The sequence below is a fragment of the Chenopodium quinoa genome, unplaced genomic scaffold, assembly GCF_001683475.1.
Source record: "Chenopodium quinoa cultivar QQ74 unplaced genomic scaffold, ASM168347v1, whole genome shotgun sequence".
Taxonomy (NCBI): Eukaryota; Viridiplantae; Streptophyta; class Magnoliopsida; order Caryophyllales; family Amaranthaceae; genus Chenopodium; species Chenopodium quinoa.
The window spans coordinates 1,623,596-1,646,597 of NW_018743444.1; the positions used below are offsets into that span (position 1 = coordinate 1,623,596).

The window sequence follows — 23,002 nt, forward strand, 5'->3', positions numbered from 1 at the left end:
TTCATCAACCTTCCATCGCAGCCCCTTTGGATTGCGCTGTAAAATTCATTATTAAGCTCATGCTGATTTCGAAAGTATGTTTTAAGGGCAATTGCATCTCCTTGAAACCGTGTTTTACGAAACTCTAAGTTCACTACATTTCTCAGGTCCCGTTGATTGAATGTCAGATTGTCATGATCCCCATTTTCAACTAAAAAAGAATTGAAGTTTTTCACGATCGATATACCAACACGGTTATTAGCCATAATTCTATAGACATTTGGGTCATCGATGCTTCTGTAATTAACCATTAGATGGCTACTTTTCGGATGAATTCTATGGTCGTGGTCCAATTGACATGTTGAGATTCTCCTCTGACCATTTACCATATACTCGTGCACAAACACTTTACATTCACTTACAGAAGATCCCACGGTTTGCTTTTTACCACCTTTTGTACATACAAGTCTTAGTTATTTCATCATGTGGTTGGATGTCTGATTTTTCGCGCCATTTGCCTTATTGATTCCTTGCGACTTGTAGCTATCCATCAATGTGGCAGTCCTTACAAAAAAAGTAAACCCTTTTTTGTATGCATATTTATAACAAAAATTGGCAAATTCTTCCCCTAAAGGAAAGCACATTCCGACTGCTGGATCATCTTGTTAGTCATGCTGTCCTTCATTGTCATTATCATTATGTTGTTAATCATTTTGTTCTTCATTTTCATGATCAATATCTTGTTGCTGAAAGTTCTCTATTTCGTTATCTTGAGAGAGGTTGTCTACATCTACCTCTGCCTCATCAACGATGACTTGTTCTTCTACATCTTGGTTAAGATCTATGTCTAGGTTGTTGTCCATATCACTGCATTTAGATGAATAGAAGTTCATACCATTCACTTTTGACTTACATGAATGGAACTTACAAATAAAAAGCATTGCCTTTAACATACACCACATCACATGAAAATATTTCAAATAGGATTGAAATAATATTAAATCAAATTGTCATATAATTGCAATATCATCATGTGGTCTTTTTTGAATACATAAGACAAGCTTCATTATTAGTTATATATTTAGTATCGTAAACATTTTATTTGGTAATGACTTCCGGTACCTATATTAATCATCATATGGTCTACGTAACATAATTGTTAGTTATTTATTTAGTATCAAGACAATTTTTATTATGTAAAGACTTCCAGTAGCTTTATTCATGTATTGAATTCTTACCTATGTAGTTTTACAATATGATAGACGTGTCAAATACTTTTGTATTGGTAGTACTGCAATAGTTCATTCTATTACCAAGAAATTTTGTTTGTTACTAGTTTTACTGTGAAACAAGTTTGTACCTAGCCCCATACCAGTTATGTCAGTTGAATTTTCGAATCAGTTTATAACATATGAAAATTTACAAATTTATTTAAAATTATTCAATATAGACTTGCAGCAACCAATTTACTCAAACCCTATATTACGACAGTTTTAATGTTTTGTCAACCAAATTGTCAAAGAAGTTAAACATTGTATAAAATATGCAAATTAAATTTAGTGATATGCATTATTGTTCAAAATATATCAATAGGGACTACGACATACCTAATTCGAAGAAATTCAATTGTAGTATATGGCTTATATGGCGGGTACTTCAATCAAACACTTCAGTACTTCATTCCGTTGAAAAAGTGCTTCGAATGGTAGACTCTACTTATGAATGTAGTTTAGGCGTTATTTGTTTTTGAATAATGGTGGGACTGTGTTTAAAAAATAATACGAAAGGTTATAGCATATGCTCATAAGAAATTTCATTTTTTTTTGAAAGAATAAAGTCTAGTTAAGAAATAATTAATAGACCAAATTACCAATGTAATTTTTTTTTTATTTTCAAAGGATCAAAGCACTTAATTAATGTAATAAGGTTGGTTGTTGATTGTCTTACTTTAAAGGACCAAATTAATTAATTAAATATAAAATGGGTTCAACTCTTGACTCTTGCACCATAATGTTCTAATTATTTTTCCATATTCATACTCAATGTCGTCTTGTAGAACATTTGATAATTACTAACTGAAATTTAATTCTATTTTATTTTGATGATTTTTTTGTTGTAAAATAAAATTATGATAGCAAAAAAATAAAAATAAAATGCTAGCCTCCTTTCTCTACTAAACTCTAGCCTGCAATTGTCAATTCTGAAGAGACTTTCATCAAATTTAACCATTAGAAAGCCCTAATTTTTATTTTCTTGTAAGCTTTTTGTTTCTTAGGTTACAATAACAATGTTTCTCTCAAAGGTTTTATCTCCTTCGAAAGACAAGGTTTTTTCGATCTCCTTCCAAATACAAGGTTTTACAGACTCCGTCGAACGACATGGTTTTATTTGTGGTTAATTTGGTCTATGGTTATGCGGGGCCACGATTGATTATGACACGAATTTGGGTTATGGAATCAACACGGAATTAAGTATCTCACAAAATTGTTTGAAGCGACGACAGATCCGCTTAAAAAGCTGTATGAGACATCGAATCGAGAATATAGAATTTTTATATTTATGTATTTGGATTCTTATCCCTTCCCCGATTAATTCTTATTCGATGTTGTTAAATACGTTTTCATTATTGTTAATTGTCAATTGTAGATGTCGTATGACTTTATTTAATGAAATTTTATGTCCTTTAGGACTTCTTTCAAAGAAAAAAAAAATTAAACAAAAATTATTTGTATCAAACAAGATAAACAAAATTAAAAATTGACTATAACTGCAGGTGTTAATTATGATAATTTTTTCTAAAATGAATATAACATTCGGCGGGAAATATCAAATAATTATCTCATATTTTAACAATAAATTATATTGTTTTCATGTTTTTAGTAAGTAAACAACTCAATACTATAAATATGTAAAATATTCATAAATATATTTCTTATATTTAAAAAATTCAAATTTCAACACGGAACTAAATTACTTTTTTTTAAAAAAAGTAAATACTTACCATTTCAAAAAATATAAATTAACATTAAATTATTCCGAAGAGTAGATTTATTAATATTAGATGATAATTTAACGTACATCGTTTAATAGTGATTTATGTGACATTATTATACTGTTTTGACTCAAAATATAAGATATATTTCATTTGTAAGCAAAATACTGGAAAGAGATAATCTACATTAACACATATCATGTACAATTATTTGATGGTACAATTACATGTTTACACGATTACACAAAGTAATTTATAAAATCTATTGTATAGGTGATCGACTTACTACATAATCTTAAAAGATAATTCAACCATTTATCAAATGAAAAATCCGAGCATGGATTGGACATTAACTAGTTTAGTAAAAATAATACATAATACAGTACGACCTGAATTGATTTTTGAATTAAAATGACCTTTCATTTATTAATCACTAAACAATTACTAGTACATTTAATTTAAAACGCAACGGTTACTAATATATTAAGCAATTTGATCTTTGAATTATAATGACCTTATATTTATTAATCACTAAACAATTAATAGTACATTTAATTTAAATAACAACGGTTACTAATATATTAAGTAATTTATGCCCATACTCGTCCAAAATCCAAGTTCTAATGTTATAGGTGCAGTCTTAAAAACAAAAATGACTGATTTAGTGATGTATCATCAATAAAATTATAATAACAAAAATAAAATATAGTTGGATCTTCACCAGTTTGCACAATGAGCAACTATAAAGTAAGCAAACTGTATATTGAAATAACAAACAACAACCATGTGCATATTTGATTAATTATCCATTACTTACTAATACTAATATAAGTACTTCATGCCAAAGAGGTACATGAATCAGACAACAATGTAAGTTGTACCAAATATAAAAACCAATTTCCAACCCTTCTTAAACACCCTTCTCTAAATCTGCTAAATCTCCACTGAGCTCGTTCACTTCATCCAGTAGAATGTTGGTGCACATTGTCTTCCTGTAGAGCTCTTCATTACCCTTGTAAGACTTCATTCAATTGTTTGCTAACAAGTCTTAGATTACAAACATAACACTACTGGCACCAAAGTACATACTTAGTTAATTACTACTTACATGCATCCAGTCATTAACATCGCTGAAGATGTTGTATAAAAACAGCAGGCAAAGCATCCCCGAGTCATGAGCTTTCTTTTCCTTGGGTATATTATTGAAATTTGTCACTTCAAACTACTCTAACTCACTGGGTATGCTTGTTCATATTAAGGAAAAAACACCTTTTGCAAATTCCATCTGAATAAAATTAAAGCATTAATTAAGTTAGATAAAACACTAACCAACTCATTAATACTAGTCAATGGAAGGATATAGTGAATTACCACCATCGGGAGAACTTTCGAATGAGTTGGGTGGGGATATGCTTGTTTGGTGTCAAAGACAACAATTTTCTTTTACTTAAACTTATCAAGTACAATTTCCATCTTCCATTATGCAACATCGGAAAGAAGACCTGCATGTGTGTGATTTCATACGAAACCAAAATGATGTAATTAGTTAACAAATGAAATTAGCATGTTTAATATTTAATTAGTAACCTACCCAATTTTCTAAATAACCAAAAAATAGATATATGTTAAAAATAAACAATCAAACTAAATAGTTTTATAATTAATAAGTGAGCATGATTATCTTACCCTTTTATGGTTTTCTAATATTTCACAAACAGCAATATCCAGTGCAATGGTCTCCACACATCGATTCACAATGTCCCCAACATCGCCTTGGGCCCTTAGTTTCTTTATAGCCTCTTCCTGCATGGACATGGGACACAATTTGTTTAGCATATTATACTAACTGCTATCTACATCCCAACAACTTATGATACTAAGTTTAAAAGTATTTACCATGTAAGTTACTGGCATCACGTAAACATGTCTGCCATTCTTTGGATCTTCACAAGTGAATTCATTCAACATATTCCCAAAGGCCTCCATAATAATCGCAGATATTGACCCGTTCTTCTTAAACGAATCGTGTAGCATGCCGCGAGTCAAAGATAATGTTCGAAACTTAAACATCACTGAGTTTCTCAACCTTATTATCAAAAAAAACAATTGTATAAAAAATATAATTAACTCATTGACACAGATATTATTAGCTCTTTATTTAGTATCAAGACAGTTACAGTATTATCTCAGCAAGTCTTTTGGCAGTTAGGGACATAGATGAAATTATAGAAATATTTACTACGCATGTAATATTGTCTTTAATACTGAAACTTACGATTCATTGCCTTTTTTCTGCAGTATAATCTTAGCAAGTCTTCTAGCGGTTGGGGACATAGTAGGTGGTTTTTTAGATCGAGGTATGTCGAGGTCATCATCAGCACCTGCTTGAGGTCCATCTCTACCATCAGGTTCATCCTTATCAGAAGGTCTTTTTCCACCATTAGCGTCATCTTCCTTTTGAGGTCCACCCTCATCAGCAGCTGGTTCATCTTCCTCATAAGGTCCAACCTCATCAGCAGGTTCATCTTCTCCGTCAGGTTCAATTTCCCCCTCAGACTTCCCTTCTCCATATTTGTCATAAGGTCTATCTTCTCTCTGGGAGCCATCGCTTTTTGTTCTGCCATCCTTGTCATCTTCATCTTCGGTTTCCTTATCTAATTCATTATCATCACTGTCATCTCTTTTCTCCTTGGGAGCCTTCTTTAACAACCTTATTTTTTTTTATAGATTTGGTCTTTTTCCTGGCTTCAATTTATCTACCTGCTAAAGATTTTGTAACACGACTAAGAAATTAAAATAATACGCAAATCAGAGCAAAATTCATAATTATTTCAAACAGGATAACACTTCATCATAGTCTAACTTATATTTGGATATTTTCCTCTTATCACCTAATTTGGCAGATAATTCCTTTATCTTGTCCTGCCACATTTAACATGAAATATTCTAAGTGTATTTATGTACAATATTTAAGTAAAATTCCCATATTCATCGTAATAATATATAGTTATATAATATTCTCTAACAATCACATCATACTCATCCTAATTAAGAATCTGAAGATGTATCCTCATTTCTTCTCTTCTTACTTAACTTGCCTTTTTTTTGGCCTGCTGTAAGGAGGGTGATCCCATCGTAAGGGGGTCCTTCCTTAGATGTCCATTGGCCCTTTATAAGCCTAGGACTTTACACTTTTTAGGGTGTATTAGGATTTGAATTCCTGACTGTTTGGGAGACCTTGAATTAGAAATGATACTCTCATCACGCTTTTTTATAAGAAAGAAGTAGGAGTCGCCAATGACTTTTATGAAAACTCATAAACCTCGTTCATGCCTTTCTTCCATGTGGAGTTCATGGAATAATTAGAACGAATCATAAGTTTACCCATGCCCAAATTGGTCTACATAAACCAAATATGAGTTCGGGAGCAAGGGTACTAAAATAACATTCCTTTTAGGGAGGAATCGCTATTCTAGCCCTAGTACGGCCTCTACTAGCTCTTCCTTTTTCACAATTTCATTACCAAACAATATATGCAACGTGATAACTAAAGACTAATTTAGTTGATTTTATTTACAAGCATTAATCACGTAGGAATTACATTGCAAAAGTCATTATTCTTATTTAATCAATATTCGTGAAAGAACACAATATACAATATTCGCCTTGTCATAAGTGATAAAAAAACAATTAATTATCAAATTCTATTCTTTATTAACGAAAGAGTACTATGTGAATTAATTAATTAAAAGTTTGTTTAAAGTGATCAAACAACACTATTCATTCAATTAAAGTTATTTAAACAATAAAGGAAAAGTGATTTATCTAAGTGCTCAGAAAAATAACCGTTCTTCTTTATGTTAAATCTCCGTTTAATGTGTTTATGTAATTTCTTTATTATTCATACCTCCAATGACTTCAATGGATTTAATTAAGGTCGGAAAGTATTTGGGAAGAGAGAAGAAAAAGTAGTATGATAGTAAGAGAAGTTGAGAGATTAGGGTTTTGAGAATACTAGGGTTTTAATTCTGAATTTTTCGGTCCTCGTAATGTTGAACGAAGACCCCTATTTATAGGTGTAGGGATCTAGGTTTAGGGTTTTAGATCCGCGCCGTCAGGTGGCGCACGCAACTCTCTGAGTTGCGCTGGGTGCCGCGCGCATCCCAATAAGTTGCGCGCGCAAATGATTGAGTTGCGCTGGTTTGCGGTTTGCCTTATATGAAAATGCATTTTTAAAACTTCCATACTTTTGATTGCGGAGTCGGATTAAGGCGTGTGAGATATCATTGGAAATATCTGAATGTCTACTTTCCAATTCCGTTAAGATTAGGTTAAAATATGTTATGTATCAAAAGTTATGGCCGTTGGAGTGCAAGGGTATCGGTTTTAGGGCCTGGTTTAGTGTTTTGATCATAAGTTCTTGGTTTTGGCTCGGAATTGGGCTTATAATACACCGTTGGAAAGCTCTTTGAAAGGGCTATCCTCTGTATAGGTCGTGCATGGAAATTTTATTGTTGGTTTATCTGTTTGGCTCGGTTTTCAACAATGTAGGTTCCATTGGATCCAATCATTGTATTTGACGAATTTGGATCCGTTATTAATCAAGTTTAAACATGTATGAACACGTTTTAGACCTAATTAGTAATCCAAAAAGGATATAAGATAACTTGGTCTCAAATATGGGTTTTAACTTACTTCATAATGCTTTTTATATTCCATAAAAATTTCAACTTTGATCTAACATGAAGAACGGATTTTTGTAACATCATCACACTTCCTTTTGGGACAAGAGGCCAAAAGTAGGTGTCTACAGTTAGCCCCCACTTTGATCGAGCCTAAAATAGACGATGATCAAAGTAGTCAAGGAAATAAATCCGAGACTCATTCTGTGAAGTTCCCTAAGAATAGAGAAGCTTTCAGAAATATTAAGGATGTCAAAACGATCCTTGGTTCGCTAAGTGTGTGAAACAAGTAGCTATTAAGGGTAGAAAAAGTTTTTCCTAGTCTTAACGCGCTAAAGAATCTAGATTGATCTTTTGCAGTTGTAGACGCTTTTACAAGTAAAGGTGTTCTGGGTGATGTCAAGTCATGAGAAGAGATCGGTTTTAAGAGGATAAAGGGGAAGGTTTCCTCTCAATCGCGTCATTGTTGGTCTAAAGTCCCTCGATATGTCATTGAAACTTTAGCCTGAATTTAACAAAGTAAAAGATGAAAATGGGTTTTCGGTATTAGAGCCAAAATGGTCCGGTATTCGAGTCGGGTTCGGTATTCGAGCCGGAAGTCCACAAGATAGAAATACACGTCTCAGGACTGGAGGCATATATATCCAAATTCAGTGAGAGGGAAGAAAGTCAGCAACTCTCTCATCAGTTTTGTCCATAAGATGAGTACACGTGTCTCAAGACTAGGGGCACGTGACTACATAGGTGTGACATCGTCTCGTCGCTTCTTTATACAGGGGATGAATTCGACACCCTAACTGTCCGGTAAGTTAGTAAGCACACTAACTACCGTATTTGCTCCCATTCAAGAAGTGCCTGTTCCTGAAGGTTCGCTGCGCCTGTCGACTCGTGAGCTAACGCTTACAATAATTCTCTACCTTTTAGTCCCGAGAGGTAGATCTCGCAAAGCTTGGGCTAAGTGAAATTTTACGCAACACCTACGCCGTACAATTTTGCATCGTACGATACGCTATTTGCATTTTTACGCTGCATGAAAACGCCTTCCTTTTTGCTTCAGGCGTGAAAAAAGAAGAAAACCCGGACATTTGTAACGTCAGTACAGTAAAATGACAAACCTGTCTATGGGTGCTTTTACGTAAAGCACCACCACGGAACGACTTAAGGCACTCTTACGAAAAACGTTCAAAACATATGCTTAGGGAAGGCACAAAGCACGGTGTGCATGTAAGTTGATGCAAAAAACTAACAAAGTAGAAAACAAACTACAAAATGTAAAGAAATTTAAAAGATTTTGATAATTTGCGCGCCATTACGTCTAATAACGAGCAAAAACCGTTGAAAAAATGATCAAACGAATCAAAATCTGGATACCGGTCATTTTAGTAACCAATATCCGCGTGCAACTCAGCAAGTCACGCTGGCCAGGCGCGCGCATCGTTCTGAGTTGCGCTGGTCTTTCATGCGCAACTAATTCAGTTGCGCGCGACATTTAAGTCAGCAAAAAGAGAATCGTTGAGCGCGATTTTTCATTTCGTTTTCTCTCTCCTTCCTTCACGATTTTCGCTTCTTTCTCTCTCTAAAGAGCTCGGATTTTCTTGTTTTTCTAAGCTAAAGGAAGTAGATCTCGTCCCTTATTCATATTTGCCATAATTCGTTCATTCTTGGCTGAATTTGGGCGATTTTCGAACCGTTAAACCCCAAATTTTGAATTTGGGGGTTTTTTATTCGACTTGTTTTCATGAATTTGTTTGTTTGTCGTTGTGACATGTTTAAGCAATATATTGCAACAAATTTCATGTGAAGTGACAAAGTATTGATCCTGTATGAGCATGCCAAGAATATATATTTTTTGTTCTAATTTTGACTTTGTGCTTGAACTTTATTGCTCGCATAGACTATACTTGTTAATTTTAATGTAAATTGAAGTGTTTAGAACAACGATTATGCATTATAATTATCAATGAAATTTTGAACTTTTATAATAGCATGAATTTGTTCTTGCGACTCATGTTTATTATTATATATTTTTATTTTATTTTCATGCGTAAGTTGCAAAATTGGTTTTATCAATGATAAAAATAATCGATGGTTATTATTATTCACTTATAAAACTGTGATTTTAATATTTGCACAAAACTAGTTAGTTTAGGAAAATCTTGAAGAGATCATCGAACTGGTGTAGCTTGGTTATATTTCTGGTTCATAAGCCCCCATTTTACATTTTCGAATGTTGTAACCCCTAATGTTGGGTGACTTCGATGATCTGCTTGTTGTCAATAATTAGACCCTTTCATGTTGCTTGAAATGGGTCTACAAATCCCGTGTTTCGTCTTATTATGATAACAACTAGGATCTTGGAAACGATTAAACTAGTGTGTTTAAACCGTTTTTTGACCATTGATAGTTTTAACAAAGAAATTTGCTAATTCTAGTAATATTGGTCATTCATTAGAATAAGTAAGGGAAAAATGAAATGTTGTTCAAATTTTTCGTCTATTCTTGCTACATTTGAATTCTTTCTTTTAAGTTCAAATTTTGTCACTATTTTGAATCTCGAGAAAGTAGATGTTATCCTCCTTGCGAAATTCCAAAGTGTGTAACAATGGAGAATAATTTTAAAAGAAGACTCCTTAATTTAGAATTTAAGAGTCTTTTGTTTACATTCTAACTCATGAAATTGTTTGTTTTATGTTAATAAAGTGTCTTGATACAATTTTCATGATGAATGATTTGAGTACTAAACTTTCATATGAGCAAGTATGTATCATGATTTTGTTTCTTTTGCTCTATACTAGTCATACTCTCTAATCTCTAGAGTAAATTGAAGTATTGAAACAACAATTATGCACTAAGATTAGTTTTTGAAGTTGAACTTGAAAATGGCTCGAGTATGTAACCTGTTTAATGGCCAAGTTTAGTTGCAAACTTAGTTTTCAAAGGAACAACATGATTATTATATCATTTTGATTCATTTGAAAATTTTAAGGCTCGAGATCTATGTAAACCATTTGTAGTTTATGCGATTCCCGAAAGTAGCTCGAATGGCATGAATATCTCTTTTTTTTGTTGATATTGGAGCCCCCATGTGTCGGGTTATGCGCATTCTTGCTATTTCGCAAGTCTTGGAGCCCCTAATTGGGGGTAAATTCTAATGACTTGCTATTATTTAAGCCACTCATATGATATTGAGATGGACCTGTGTATATATCCTATTTTTGTTTTTGAAATATTTAGGACAGTGATATGGCTTTCACATTTTAGTTAAAGTTATTTTTAAGAAAGCAAGTTAGAATTTTGCTTGTTTTTAGACCAAAAACAATTGTGTTTAGTAATCTTACCTAATGTCTAAACGTTTGTAAAGAACATTGCGGTGATTTTATTCTTCAAAGTTGATTTAGAATATCAATATTTACTTTGTTCTTGTCAATCTTTTATTTTGGTCTTGTAGGTGGTTCGTTTACCATCCCTTGGCCAGTAAGCGAGAACAAATTCGAGTTAAGAAGAAGTCGAATCTTAATTCATTCCTTTTGGAAATATTTATGTATATACATGTATTATCCAAACGGTTGTTGAGAATCTGAAAATTTATTTATTTTGAGAAAACAAAAATTCAGAAAGGAAATTTTGAATACTATTTTTATTAGAAACATGTTGTTTCGAATAAGAATTCAAATTTTGAAAAGGATCCAATAGTTTGTTTTGAAAAGCAAATTTTTCTAGTAGGAAAAAATCATAATCATATTATTTTCAAGACTGGACACAAAATGGAAAGAAAAGTCTAGCTTGTAATTGAGTGCGACTTTTTTGTCCAAGATTGATGAAGGTAAGTTGAAATTCGCAACTTATTTTAACAAAGATATGAAAATGTGAGCAAACTTTTGTATATCTAATTTTGTATATGTTCTAATTTTTAGTGTTTGTCATCATTGTCATATTTTGCTAATTGAAAGTGAAGTTCTTTCAATTAAATAAGCACCATAGTCGGAAAATGAATGTTTATCAAACTTAGGTTTGGTGGAGTGTTAGAATAATTTATAAAATTGTTCTAATCACTTTCCAAAATATAGTCTCATTTTAAAATGAAAGTTAAGGTGAGACTTATATTTTTAATTTGAAGCCCCCAAGTGAAGACTTAGGTGACTTTTGGAATTCATGTATACATATGCTAGGGGATGTTTCTCATGTTTATTTAAGACCCCAAGATTTGTATTTTCAATTTGCAGAATATTGCATATGTTTATCATAAATTGTTTGATCAAGTAACATCATTAATTATCTTGGTCAAATAATAGGAAGTGGTATTTTTCCCTTTATCATTTAAAGTTATTAAGATGGTTCGTAATAAGCTTTGCATGACATTGATTTCGCAGCATAAATAGCGTATTCAAATCTGTAAATAGAGAGATGTGGGGATGTCCTGGCTTTTTTAAGCCCCCAATATGAGGCAAAGAGTGGAAAAATTATACTATTTTCGAGTATTTTAGTTGCCAAATGGGAGGGATCATCCCGACTTACCCCCTAAAAAAGAAATGAACGAAAAAGACAGATTTGTATAAAAAGGAAGGGGAATCCAACTTTCCCATAGAAGAATAAAGAAAGAAAATTAGATATGTTTTCGAAAAGCAAGGATTATTGACTTAATATTTGAATCATCATGATGACTTGGCAGTGAGGTATATGTGTAATAGTGATAACGATCATTTTTTTTTTCATGTAGCAATCATGTTCAATCAATGTTCCTCGCTTAGAGAAGATGGAGATATCCCACGCAGGCGGACATATTAGTTGCTCATGATAAGTGAGAAGACAAATGCTCAAGAGTTTTAAAAGACATCTAAAGTTGACGTCAAGGCTGCCAATATATCAAATCAATTTATTGTGTTAACTCTATTTCTTTCTAGGCAATGTATATAGAACCTGAATTACCTTGGCAATAAATAGCCCTATTATTAAAAGAAAATAAGATGATTGTGTTTTTTTTTTAAAAGTGAAAGTCATCTAATTTTTCTTTGGCAAAGGATATGGAAAACATCGAATTTAGTTTGATTCGATTGCTTTACTAACATGATGTAATGAAGCCAATGGCTATCAAATCATCCAAATCATTTGAATTTTTTTATATGATCTTGTAATCATAACTCAACACTTCATGCATTTTATATATGGGTATGACTACTTAATAGTAGGTCCATATGTGCAAAGGCCTAAGATTGGCCATATTTTCATGGAATGATGATTTTGGTATATGGTTTTGGGTTTAGAACGATTTTTTCTTTTTTCTTTTGCATTTGATCTTTCCTTTTGGGTTTAGACTAACTTTGTGTCCCCCTCTTATGTTTTGTTCCCCTAATTTCCTATTTGTATCTTTGCACCATTCCCATACCAAGATATGGAACAATGTAGGTTGAATAACTAAGGCTCAATTGACGAGGCTCAAAAGGGCTGCCAAAAAGATGAATTTCCTCCAAGGTTAAGAACATGGGATTATATTTATGGAGTTTCAAGTTGCCTCTTGTGTTGGTGAAATCATCATATCCTTTCTTTGTGGGCCTAAGATGGGCCTCTTTTCATTCAATACATCTTGTAAGCCAAATCTCATCAAGAATCTTAAAGTGTTGAGTATATATGCCTTTTGATATTGCCTGTTTATATGTATACATTTTATTTAATTCAAGTCAATAACAATAAAGAGATTGAAAAGAAAACAAGATAGACGTACTTGAAAATATATTTTTATTCATTAATTAATGAGAGTACAAAATAAGTAGATTCGACAGCATGAATCCCATAGTCTATCATAAAACAAAGTAAAGAAACAAAACAAGACCTAGGGTGCTACATCTTGAATTGTTGACAACTTCTTGAGATTACGTCTTTGAGCTTTGTCCGTTTCCGACGTAGGTGAAATCCTCTCTAAAAATCAAGTCCATCTATATGATTCATGGTTTCATTTATCAAGTCCCTTTTAATTAATATTCCCACAGTATAGACTTTTTGAAATGTGTCTAAACCAAGGTGTTGTAAATGGCACTTTTATGGTGGAGTCATATTGTCTATGAACTTTGGGACAAGTTCATGATCCGGAGGTCTTTGTGGAATAAGATCAACCTTTGATCGCCACCTAAAAAAGAAGTCAATGAAGCCTTCTTCTTCCCCTTGCTCAAGCAATTCGAGATCGCGCAAGGTAGTTGTGAGCTCGATGTTATCCCCATATTGGGTTAAAAACGCTTTTACGTCACTCCAAGTGAAAGTTTGTTTGTTATCGAGGTTATAAAACCATGATCTAGTAGTTGGGTCCAATAAAAGAGGAAAAGTACATGCTTATAGGCTTGGCTCAACCCCTTTCAATGCCATATTTCCAATAAAGCTCATTAAGTGAGTCCTAAGATTGTCTGTAACATGCATGAGCCGGTTTTTTGCACCGGTTTGGGCTGAACCGGTGCCATATGGGGGGTGCCAAATGCAATTTTTCTACTAGTGTAAAGGTTGGCAAATCCGTAGTCAAGAACTTTTCTGGGAGAGTCTTGCCACTAGGTTGTGGTGCAAGCTCATAATTGAAGTACTTATTCCCTGAGTTAGCTCGAAGGAAAAGTTTCTCCAAGGCCTCTACTCTTTCGGCTCTTGCTTTTTCTCGCAGAATGTTTTTTTCTTTCTTTTTCTGCTTTTATTTTAGCCTTTTTTGCTTTTTTATGAGCCTTCATTTGGGCTTTTTCTTTTTGTAGGGCCTTTAGGTTTTGGAGTTCTTCTCTAAGTTTCTCCAATGCTATTTTGTCACCCATGATTGGACTAGTATGTGAATGTGGAAGATGATCTAGTAATGTGTGTCACGAGAAATTGAGCGCGTTCACTTAAACCTTTTCTTCCAAGCATTCAAACAATGAACCAAAGTCAAAATGATTATTTTGATTCTTTTTTTTAATCCTTGTTATACGAATTCACTTTAAGCAAGTTTGTTGATGAAGAATGTCAAAAAATTCACAAACAATCATGTCATGATTTGTGTTGACTTTAATAAGGTAATCATCCAAGGATTTTACTTTTAATGAATTGTTTTCGAAGAAGGTAGAAGAGAAAGTCAAGAAAGTTGGATTGAAAATGCTCATCAAATTTTAGGAATATTAATCAACCTGAACATACTCCTTAAAATGATCAAATATACTATGGTATTTGTTGATCACTTAGGTTGCAATAGAGATCTATATCATTTTTATCAATTATGATTCTCATATTGCACATTTTTAAAGGATAATATTTTACTATTTGCTTAAAAAGAATGATGGCCTCCGAATGTAAAATCCAAGAAATAATTAAATCATTTTCTTGGTTTTATCATTCATTATCTTCTCTCTCTCTCTTTTTTTTTCCTGAGAATAATATTTTTTTTGTATCATACTCTCTTTTTTTTATTACTTTTAAGAACGACATTTCTTTTTTTTTTTCATTCTATTTCTCTCTTTTATTTTTTGTGTGAGGCAATAATCCCATGTAAAGTTCATGGGATTTTCCTTTTAAACCATAGAAGAGGTAAATAAATTATACTCTTAAATCATGGTTGACCAATTACAACTAAAAAAATGATAAACACGAAAATAAGCACGTTTAATAATAAACATATTGATGACGTCCTATTAAGAGATGCGAACTTCAAATGACGAGACTCATAAGAAGTAATGTCATTAGGTAGATTATAAAGTAGGTACACGAATCATCATAATAAAAAATTTGTATCGCATGCAATTTTCCGTCTTGCGCTAAGGTGGAAAGTGTAACTTCAAGAGTAACATCTGCCACATGCGTTTTTTTTTTTGCCTTTTTTTTTTTTTTTTTTTTTTTTTTTTTTTTGCGAAAACGCAATAAGGATGATAAAAACATTTTATTTTGTGAATATGCAAAAAGAACGATAAAAAAAGATGTTTTTGGATTTTTCGAAAAAAAACGATCATAGTAAAAGTTATACAATGTTGTTAGCCAAAGAGATATTTTAGCACCTACTTAACGATTAACCTTGAAGCAGTAGTATCGTTTTCTCCGTATGATATTGCTCGGGAACGAGTCAAAGTCAACGTTGAACAGTGGGCGCGCGCAACACATAGTGTTGCGCGGAGGTGCCGCGCGCAACTTCTGAACTTGCGCTAGAAGGGCGCGCGCAACTTTAAAGTTGCGCGTGCCACCTGGTAGGTTCAAAAAATTTTATTTTTTTTTATTTTTTGCAAAAACACAAAAAGAACAATAACAATTTTTTTTTTGTCGAACCATAATTTTTGCGAATTTTTTTAATTATATCTCTATGTAACAAGCTGGAATTAGTTAGATTAGACACGAAGCACATATTCATGTAGTCACATAAGCACATAAAAGGAACCGTCAAAGCATACAATGCCATTCTAAGGTTAAGGTTTGGGTGTCCAAAGGTACCATATCTTAAGAAACGATGCACAAATCAATCACTCAACGTGTTCACTCATGACATCGCCCTCTCAACATTTTGTTGACGATATGGGTGGGATGATTGTTATTGATTTCGAGATAGAAGCCTAGTGTTGGCAGCCCAAAATCAATGAGTCAATCCCCAATGGTTAAAATGTGCTATGCTTATGCATGATGCAATGTTGCTTGTTTGATTTTTACTTTTGTGAAAACGGAAGATATTTTGCGTTCAAGTATCGCTTTCTAACTAGAGATTATCCAAGTTAGTTCTGTTACAATCCATAGGCAACCTAGTGTTGGAAACCTTGAACCATAACTACGAACTAATCTTGTAACATCTAAGTCCCCAGTGGAGTTGCCATTGTAAGGATGGTGATCCCATCATAAGGGGGTCCTTCCTTAGATGCCCATTGGCCCTTTAGAAGCCTAGGAATTTACACTTGTTAGGGTGTATTAGGATTTGAATTTCTGACTGTTTGGGAGACCTTGAATCAGAAATGATACTCTCATCACGCTTTTTTATAAGAAACAAGTAGGAGTCGCCAATGACTTTTAGGAAAACTCATAAACCTCGTTCATGCCTTTCTTCCATGTGGAGTTCATGGAATAATTAGCACGAATCATAAGTTTACCGATGCCCAAATTGGTCTATATAAACCATAAATGATTTCGGGAGCGAGGGTACTAAAATAACGTTCCTTTTAGGGAGGAATCGCTATTCTAGCCCTAGTACGGCCTGTACTAGCTCTTCCTTTTTCACAATTTCATTACCAAAAAATATATGCAACGTGATAACTAAAGACTAATTTAGTTGATTTTATTTACAAGCATTAATCACGTAGGAATTACATTGCAAAAGTCGTTAATCTTATTTAATCAATATTCGTGAAAGAACAATAAATAATATTCACCTTGTCTTAAGTGATAAAACAACAATTAATTATCAAATTATGTTCTTGATTAACGAAAGAGTACTATGTGAATTAATTAATTAAAAGTTTTTTTGATGTGATCAAACAACACTATTTATTCAATTAAAGTTATTTAAACAATAAAGGAAAAGTGATTTACCTAAGTGCTCAGGGAACTAACCATTTTTCTTTTATGTTAAATCTCCGTTTAATGTGTTTATGGACTTTCTTTCTTCTTTGTACCTCCAAGGACTTTAATGGATTCAATTAGGGTTGGAAAGTATTTGGGAAGAGATAAGAAAAAGTAGTATGATAGTAAGAGAAGTTGAGAGATTAGGGTTTTGAGAATACTAGGGTTTTAATTCTGAATTTTTCGGTCCTCGTAATGCTGAACGAAGACCCCTATTTATAGGCGTAGGGATCTAGGTTTAGGGTTTTAGAGACGCGCCGTCAGGTGGCGCGCGCAACTCTCTGAGTCGCGCTGGGTGCCGCGCGCAACAGATTGAGTTGCGCTGGTTTGCGGTTTTCCTTATACGAAAACACATTTTAAAAACTTTTATAACTTTTGATTGCAGAGTCGGATTAAGGTGTGAGATATCATTGGAAATCTCTGAATGTCTACTTTCCAATGCCGTTAGAATTAGGTTAAAATATGTTGTCGATCAAAAATTATGGCCGTTGGAGTGCAAGGGTGTCGGTTTTAGGGCCCGTTTAGTATTTTGATCATAACTTCTTTGTTTTGTTCGGAATTGGGCTTATAATATACCGTTAGAAAGCTCTTTGAAAGGGATATCCAATTATATAGGCCTTGCATGGGAATTTAATGGTTGGTTTATCTGTTTTGCTCGGTTTTCAACAATGTAGGTTCCATTGGATCCAATCATTGCATTTGATGCATTTGGGTCCGTTATTAATAAAGTTTAAACATGTATGAACACGTTTTAGGCCTAATTAGTAATCGGACAAGGCTTTAAGATAACTTGGTCTCAAATATGGGTTTTAACTTACTTCATAATGCATTTTATATTCCATAAACATTTCAACTTTGATCTAACATGAAGAACAAATTTTTGTAACATCATCGCACTTCCTTTTGGGACAAGAGGCCAAAAGTAGGTGTCTACACCTGCCACATTGATAAACATATTAATTGTGATAAAATTAGTTACCATGAAATATTCTAAGTGTTTTTATGTACAAAATTTACGTAAAATTCCTATATATTCATTGTAAATATATATAATTCCATAATATAAAATATTCTAACAATCACTTGATCCTCCCCCTCAGAATCGAAAGATGTTTCCTGATTTCTTCTTTTCTTAGCCAACTTGCCTTTTTTCTTTTTTTTTTTTGCCTGCCACATTGATAAACATATTAATTGTGATTAAATTAGTAACCATGAAATATTCTAAGTGTTTTTATGTACAATATTTAAGTAAAATTTCTATATTCATTGTAAAAATATATAATTCCATAATATGAAATATTCTGACAATCACCTCATCCTCATCCTCAGAATCGGAAGATGTTTCCTCATTTCTTCTTTTCTTACCCAACTTGCCTTTTTTCTTCTGTTTTTTGGTCTGCCACATTGATAAACATATCAATTGTGATTACATTAGTAACCATGAAATATTCTAAGTGTATTATACAATTTTTAAGTTAAATTCCAATATTCATTGTAAAACTATATAGTTCCATTATATGAAAGATTCTAACAATCACCTCATCCTCACCCTCAGAATCTGAAGATGTTTTCTCCTTTCTTCTTTTCTTACCCAACTTGCCTTTTTCTTCTCCATTTTGGCCTACCACATTGATAAACATATTAGCTATGATTAAATTAGTAAACATGATAAAAATAATTCTAGATTAACTGACACAATGATAAACATATTAATTATGATTAATTTAGTAACCATGATTAACATAATTCTAAATTGACTGCCACATTGATAAGTTATATTAATTGTGATCGATTTATTAACCTTGAGAAATATAATTGTAAATTAACTAGAAATGTGTACTCCAAGTATTAAGCTGTATATCTTTTATCTATACAGATTAAATGTGATTAAAATAGTAACCAAGAGAAGTGTAATCTTAGATTAACTAGACATTTGTACTATTATTAGTGACACAAAAAAACACTTGCTTATCTCTTGAAGATGAAGCTGCCTTAGTTCTTTTCTTCCCAATTGAAATGCCCTTCTCCTGCTGTTCTAGTTCCCCCTAAAGAATTTATACAGTGAAATAGTTGTTAATATTTAAGTACTAACAATGTCAATTACAATTCATTGAATACCATGATCATATAATGTATAGTAAAATTTCAAACCAAAATAATATGAAAGTAGTTTTTATCACCTCTGAACTACTATCATCCTTCGATCTCTTTCTTCTAATAGATTTTCCTTTCTAATGACAAGGGAATAAACGCATTGTCAATTGTCTATCCCTAGATCAAATACAATTTATACAACCTAAACAAACCTAATACGAGTATAAGGCAAGCATAGGGGTCGAACCATAGGGAACGAATAAACACCACCAAATGTTATCGACAATTAAGCTAGTCCGGAATAAGAGATAAATAAAATAAAGTCTAAAGATGCTAATACAAGAAATAAAATATTAAGGGAAATGGTTTAAGTATAGCATTCACTTGAACATAAACAAAGGAATAGAAATTGAATTAATTATAAACTAAACATGCTCGAATATCGAAATAAAGGATCCAATCTAGCCGCCTTCCGGGGTCAATTGGACTCTCCTAACATAGCCTCTATGTTTCCACATTAGAACCATATACTAGGAGGTACTATTAAATAACAATCGATAGTAATGAACCTTAACTAAGTCAACTTCCGTTCCTTGTTAGCAAAGATTCACCTTTAATCAACCAACAATGTGCATTTGTAAGAATATTAAAGAATATCAAGCATATAAAGACTTTAATCACAAATAAATCAATTCTAAACCCTAGAACATGCTCAAGATCCAACTACACCACAACCATCCCCTTAATAGGGAAATTACTCACTAATCATGCTAATAACAAGATTATTTAACAAATAATCAAGAATAAACATGATTAATAAGCAATACCAACAACTAAAAATAATAATCAAAATAAAGCAAATAAAAATAGAGGAGAGAGTTAGAGATTCTCATTGATTGAATGTGAAAATCTACAAGCAAGATGATCAATCTTCCTCTTCAATATCCAAGCTCAACAATGGTGAAACCCTTACTTTCTCTCTCTAAACTACTCTAATCCTAACCTAAAATCTAGAGAGAGAAGCTCTCCTAAAAACTAATAAGAGAGTAGAATAATTGGTAATTGTTTTTCCCTTTTCTAATTACCCCAAAATTGGGTATTTATACTAAGCTAATAAAAAAAAAGAGAAATAGAAAATAAAGAAATAAAAAGAGAAAATAAAATAAAAGAAAGAAATAAAAAAAGGAAAGTAAAAAAAAGAAATAAAAATAAAAGAAAAAGGAAAATTAAAACAAAAAACAAATCCCCCCAAAAACAATAAGACCCCCTAAGCTTTCTTCTTCTCTTCGATTTTATGGCTTCTCTGAACTCCATCACCACCGCATCACACCATCACCACCGTTCATCAATTATCATCATCGGCTATCCTCGCTTCGGCCTTCAATATCAACCGTTTGATTTTATTAAACATCATGTGCGAGTCTCGTGAAATGCTTCGATCGAACCGATGGTTGGTTCGATCGAACTACGGGGTTGGTTCGGTCGAACCATGGGTGTGTTCGACCACTCCTCTTCGAAAAACAAAACCTCTAAAGTTTTTTACTCTTTTGACATTTTTTTGCATTTCGATCAAACTCTTATGCGGTTTGCCCGAACTTGAATGAAATCAAAGTTTACTCTAATATTTGCTTAATTGAGGGGCCGAATTGCAGTAGGTGTGGAGATTAATGGTGGTTGGAGAATTGGAGATGCAGGTTGCTCTGGTTTTGCTGTTTTGGGACGGTTGGTGTGAGGGATGTTGCGGGGTGCTGGTTGCGTGGGAGTGGAATTGAGGTGCTGGTGTTGTTGTGCTTGTTGTTGTTGTTGTAGGTGGTTTGTGATGGTTGGTAGATGTGGAGGTTGTTGTTGTGGTGTGGGCTGCAATGTGCGTGGAGCAGGGGAGTTCTTAGGTGGGTGGAATTGGTGGGTGATGGTGGTTCAGGTGCGGCTGCTGTGGTTGGTAAATGGGTTGGAGGTGGTGGTGGCTGTAAATGTGGGGGTCTGGTTGTGGTCGTGAGAGGGGCAGCAGTGGCTGTTGTGCTTGGTGTATTGGAGGTGAGTGGTGTTTGTGGGATGGATGTACATTGGGTGGCTGCGGTGGTCATTTGTGGTCAGGTGCGTGGATTGGGTGTGTGAGGGGGCAGGGGAATTGGTGTGGTGGAGGATAATAGGAGGTGGCTGCGGTGGTGTTGGTGGCTTGTGCAGTCGGCAATTGACTTTTGACATGAATTCGAAAACTGAACTCACTTGACTTGAAACCCGAACACCTACACACAAAACCGAGAATAGAATTGGGACAAAGAATAAAATAAAATAAATAAAATAGAAAATAAAAGAAATAACACTAAAATAATAAAAATTAAATAAAACTATACAAGTAAATAAAATCAAATAAATAACAAAATAAACTTAAAACTAATAAAAACTATGAAAGTAACAAAGAAAAGGAACGAAATAAAATAAATCGAAAGCAAATAAAATATGAAAATAAACTAGAAACTAATTGAATAAAGAAATTAAATTAAAACATACTAAAACTCAGAAATAAACTAGAAACATTATTAATAAGGAAACTAGGGAAAAAAAGGTAAAATAAACACGAAAATGACTCTAAAAATACTTCCTAAGAGTGACATAAATGTCACTCATCATCTAGGCATACAAATAGGCATACAAGTTACTATTTTAGTTAGAATCTCATCCAACACAAACCTTCATTAACTAGACTAACAATAACTAAATAATGATTCTACACCAAACTACAAAATTGGCTAAAAAGTCACCTCATTTGTACTTGCATTTTTTGACCTTCTTTTACGGGCAACCGCTTTACCCTTTTTCTTGCAGTGTTCATCCTGCCAAATAGTAAGAAACAATGTTAGTAATTAACATAGTAACCAAACAAAAAAAATAAAAAATATTGCTAAAATGCAGATATCACCTCATCATCACTACTTAAACAACTACCATTCTTTAATTTTCTTTATTCTTCTTCTTCAACCCTTTGGCCTTTCCTTTTCTTGGTGGTCCTTTTATGATATTCTCCACTTTCGTCTCATGTAATTTTTCTTTTTCTGAATCTTGCCAGACGTATTTTATGAAAAGCATGGTAAATTTGGAAGAAATGCATTACACATGTTAGCCTATGACAATTAAACTTACAGTTTCACTAGTGTTTCGGGGTTTTCTGATGTCCTGCGGGAGAGTTACAATTTCGAGACTGGAACCGGACACCTGTACCTGCAAAACAACGGAGACTCCTGGTGGTGGGAGCTCCGCCTCCAACGGTCAAGTTAGTACTTGATTAAGGAGTAATTAATGCGGAAATTAAAGTGATTGGGTCTCTCTAGGTGAGAGTGTTTAATGTGTGTAATCTGCGTTTTTTGCGTAATCTCCCTTAATGAGAATTAAGGGAGGTATATATAACCTCGGGAAACGTGCCAATCTAGGTTTAGGTTAACCTTGGGCTGATTGGGCTTCCCTCGGAAGTTGGGCCTAGGTGACCGGCTTCTCCATTAGGCATGGAGTATGCCACGTGTCATGACATAATAAGTCCAGGGTGGACGAATAAGCGTGTGCCACGTGGCAAGCCCTGAGATGTCCAACTGGGGGACACTTGGCAGGACCTGATTGGCCCACGTGGCGCATTCCGATTGGTGGGAGCAAAATCCCCTAATCATTTGCCCCTCACAGGTGGCACGTGACTGGTCACGTGTTACCTGTGACAGGTATCGCCCTGTAACAAGCG

The 23,002-nt window shown here is 33.5% G+C and overlaps 1 protein-coding gene across 1 annotated transcript in view; it reads right to left on the bottom strand.

Moving 5' to 3' along the window:
• Positions 1 to 683: 683 nt before the first annotated feature.
• Positions 684 to 23,002, bottom strand: part of LOC110739170 (protein starmaker-like) — a 33,499-nt gene continuing 11,180 nt past the window's right edge. Inside the window, exons 3-12 of the mRNA XM_021919635.1 lie at positions 22,038 to 22,109; positions 19,146 to 19,226; positions 19,022 to 19,049; positions 18,720 to 18,802; positions 18,494 to 18,577; positions 5,817 to 5,893; positions 5,247 to 5,681; positions 4,868 to 5,057; positions 4,658 to 4,774; positions 684 to 923 (exon numbers count right to left, since the gene is read on the bottom strand). Coding sequence (XP_021775327.1) covers positions 684 to 923; positions 4,658 to 4,774; positions 4,868 to 5,057; positions 5,247 to 5,681; positions 5,817 to 5,893; positions 18,494 to 18,577; positions 18,720 to 18,802; positions 19,022 to 19,049; positions 19,146 to 19,226; positions 22,038 to 22,109 — 1,407 coding nt within the window. The remainder of the gene's footprint in view (positions 924 to 4,657; positions 4,775 to 4,867; positions 5,058 to 5,246; positions 5,682 to 5,816; positions 5,894 to 18,493; positions 18,578 to 18,719; positions 18,803 to 19,021; positions 19,050 to 19,145; positions 19,227 to 22,037; positions 22,110 to 23,002) is intronic.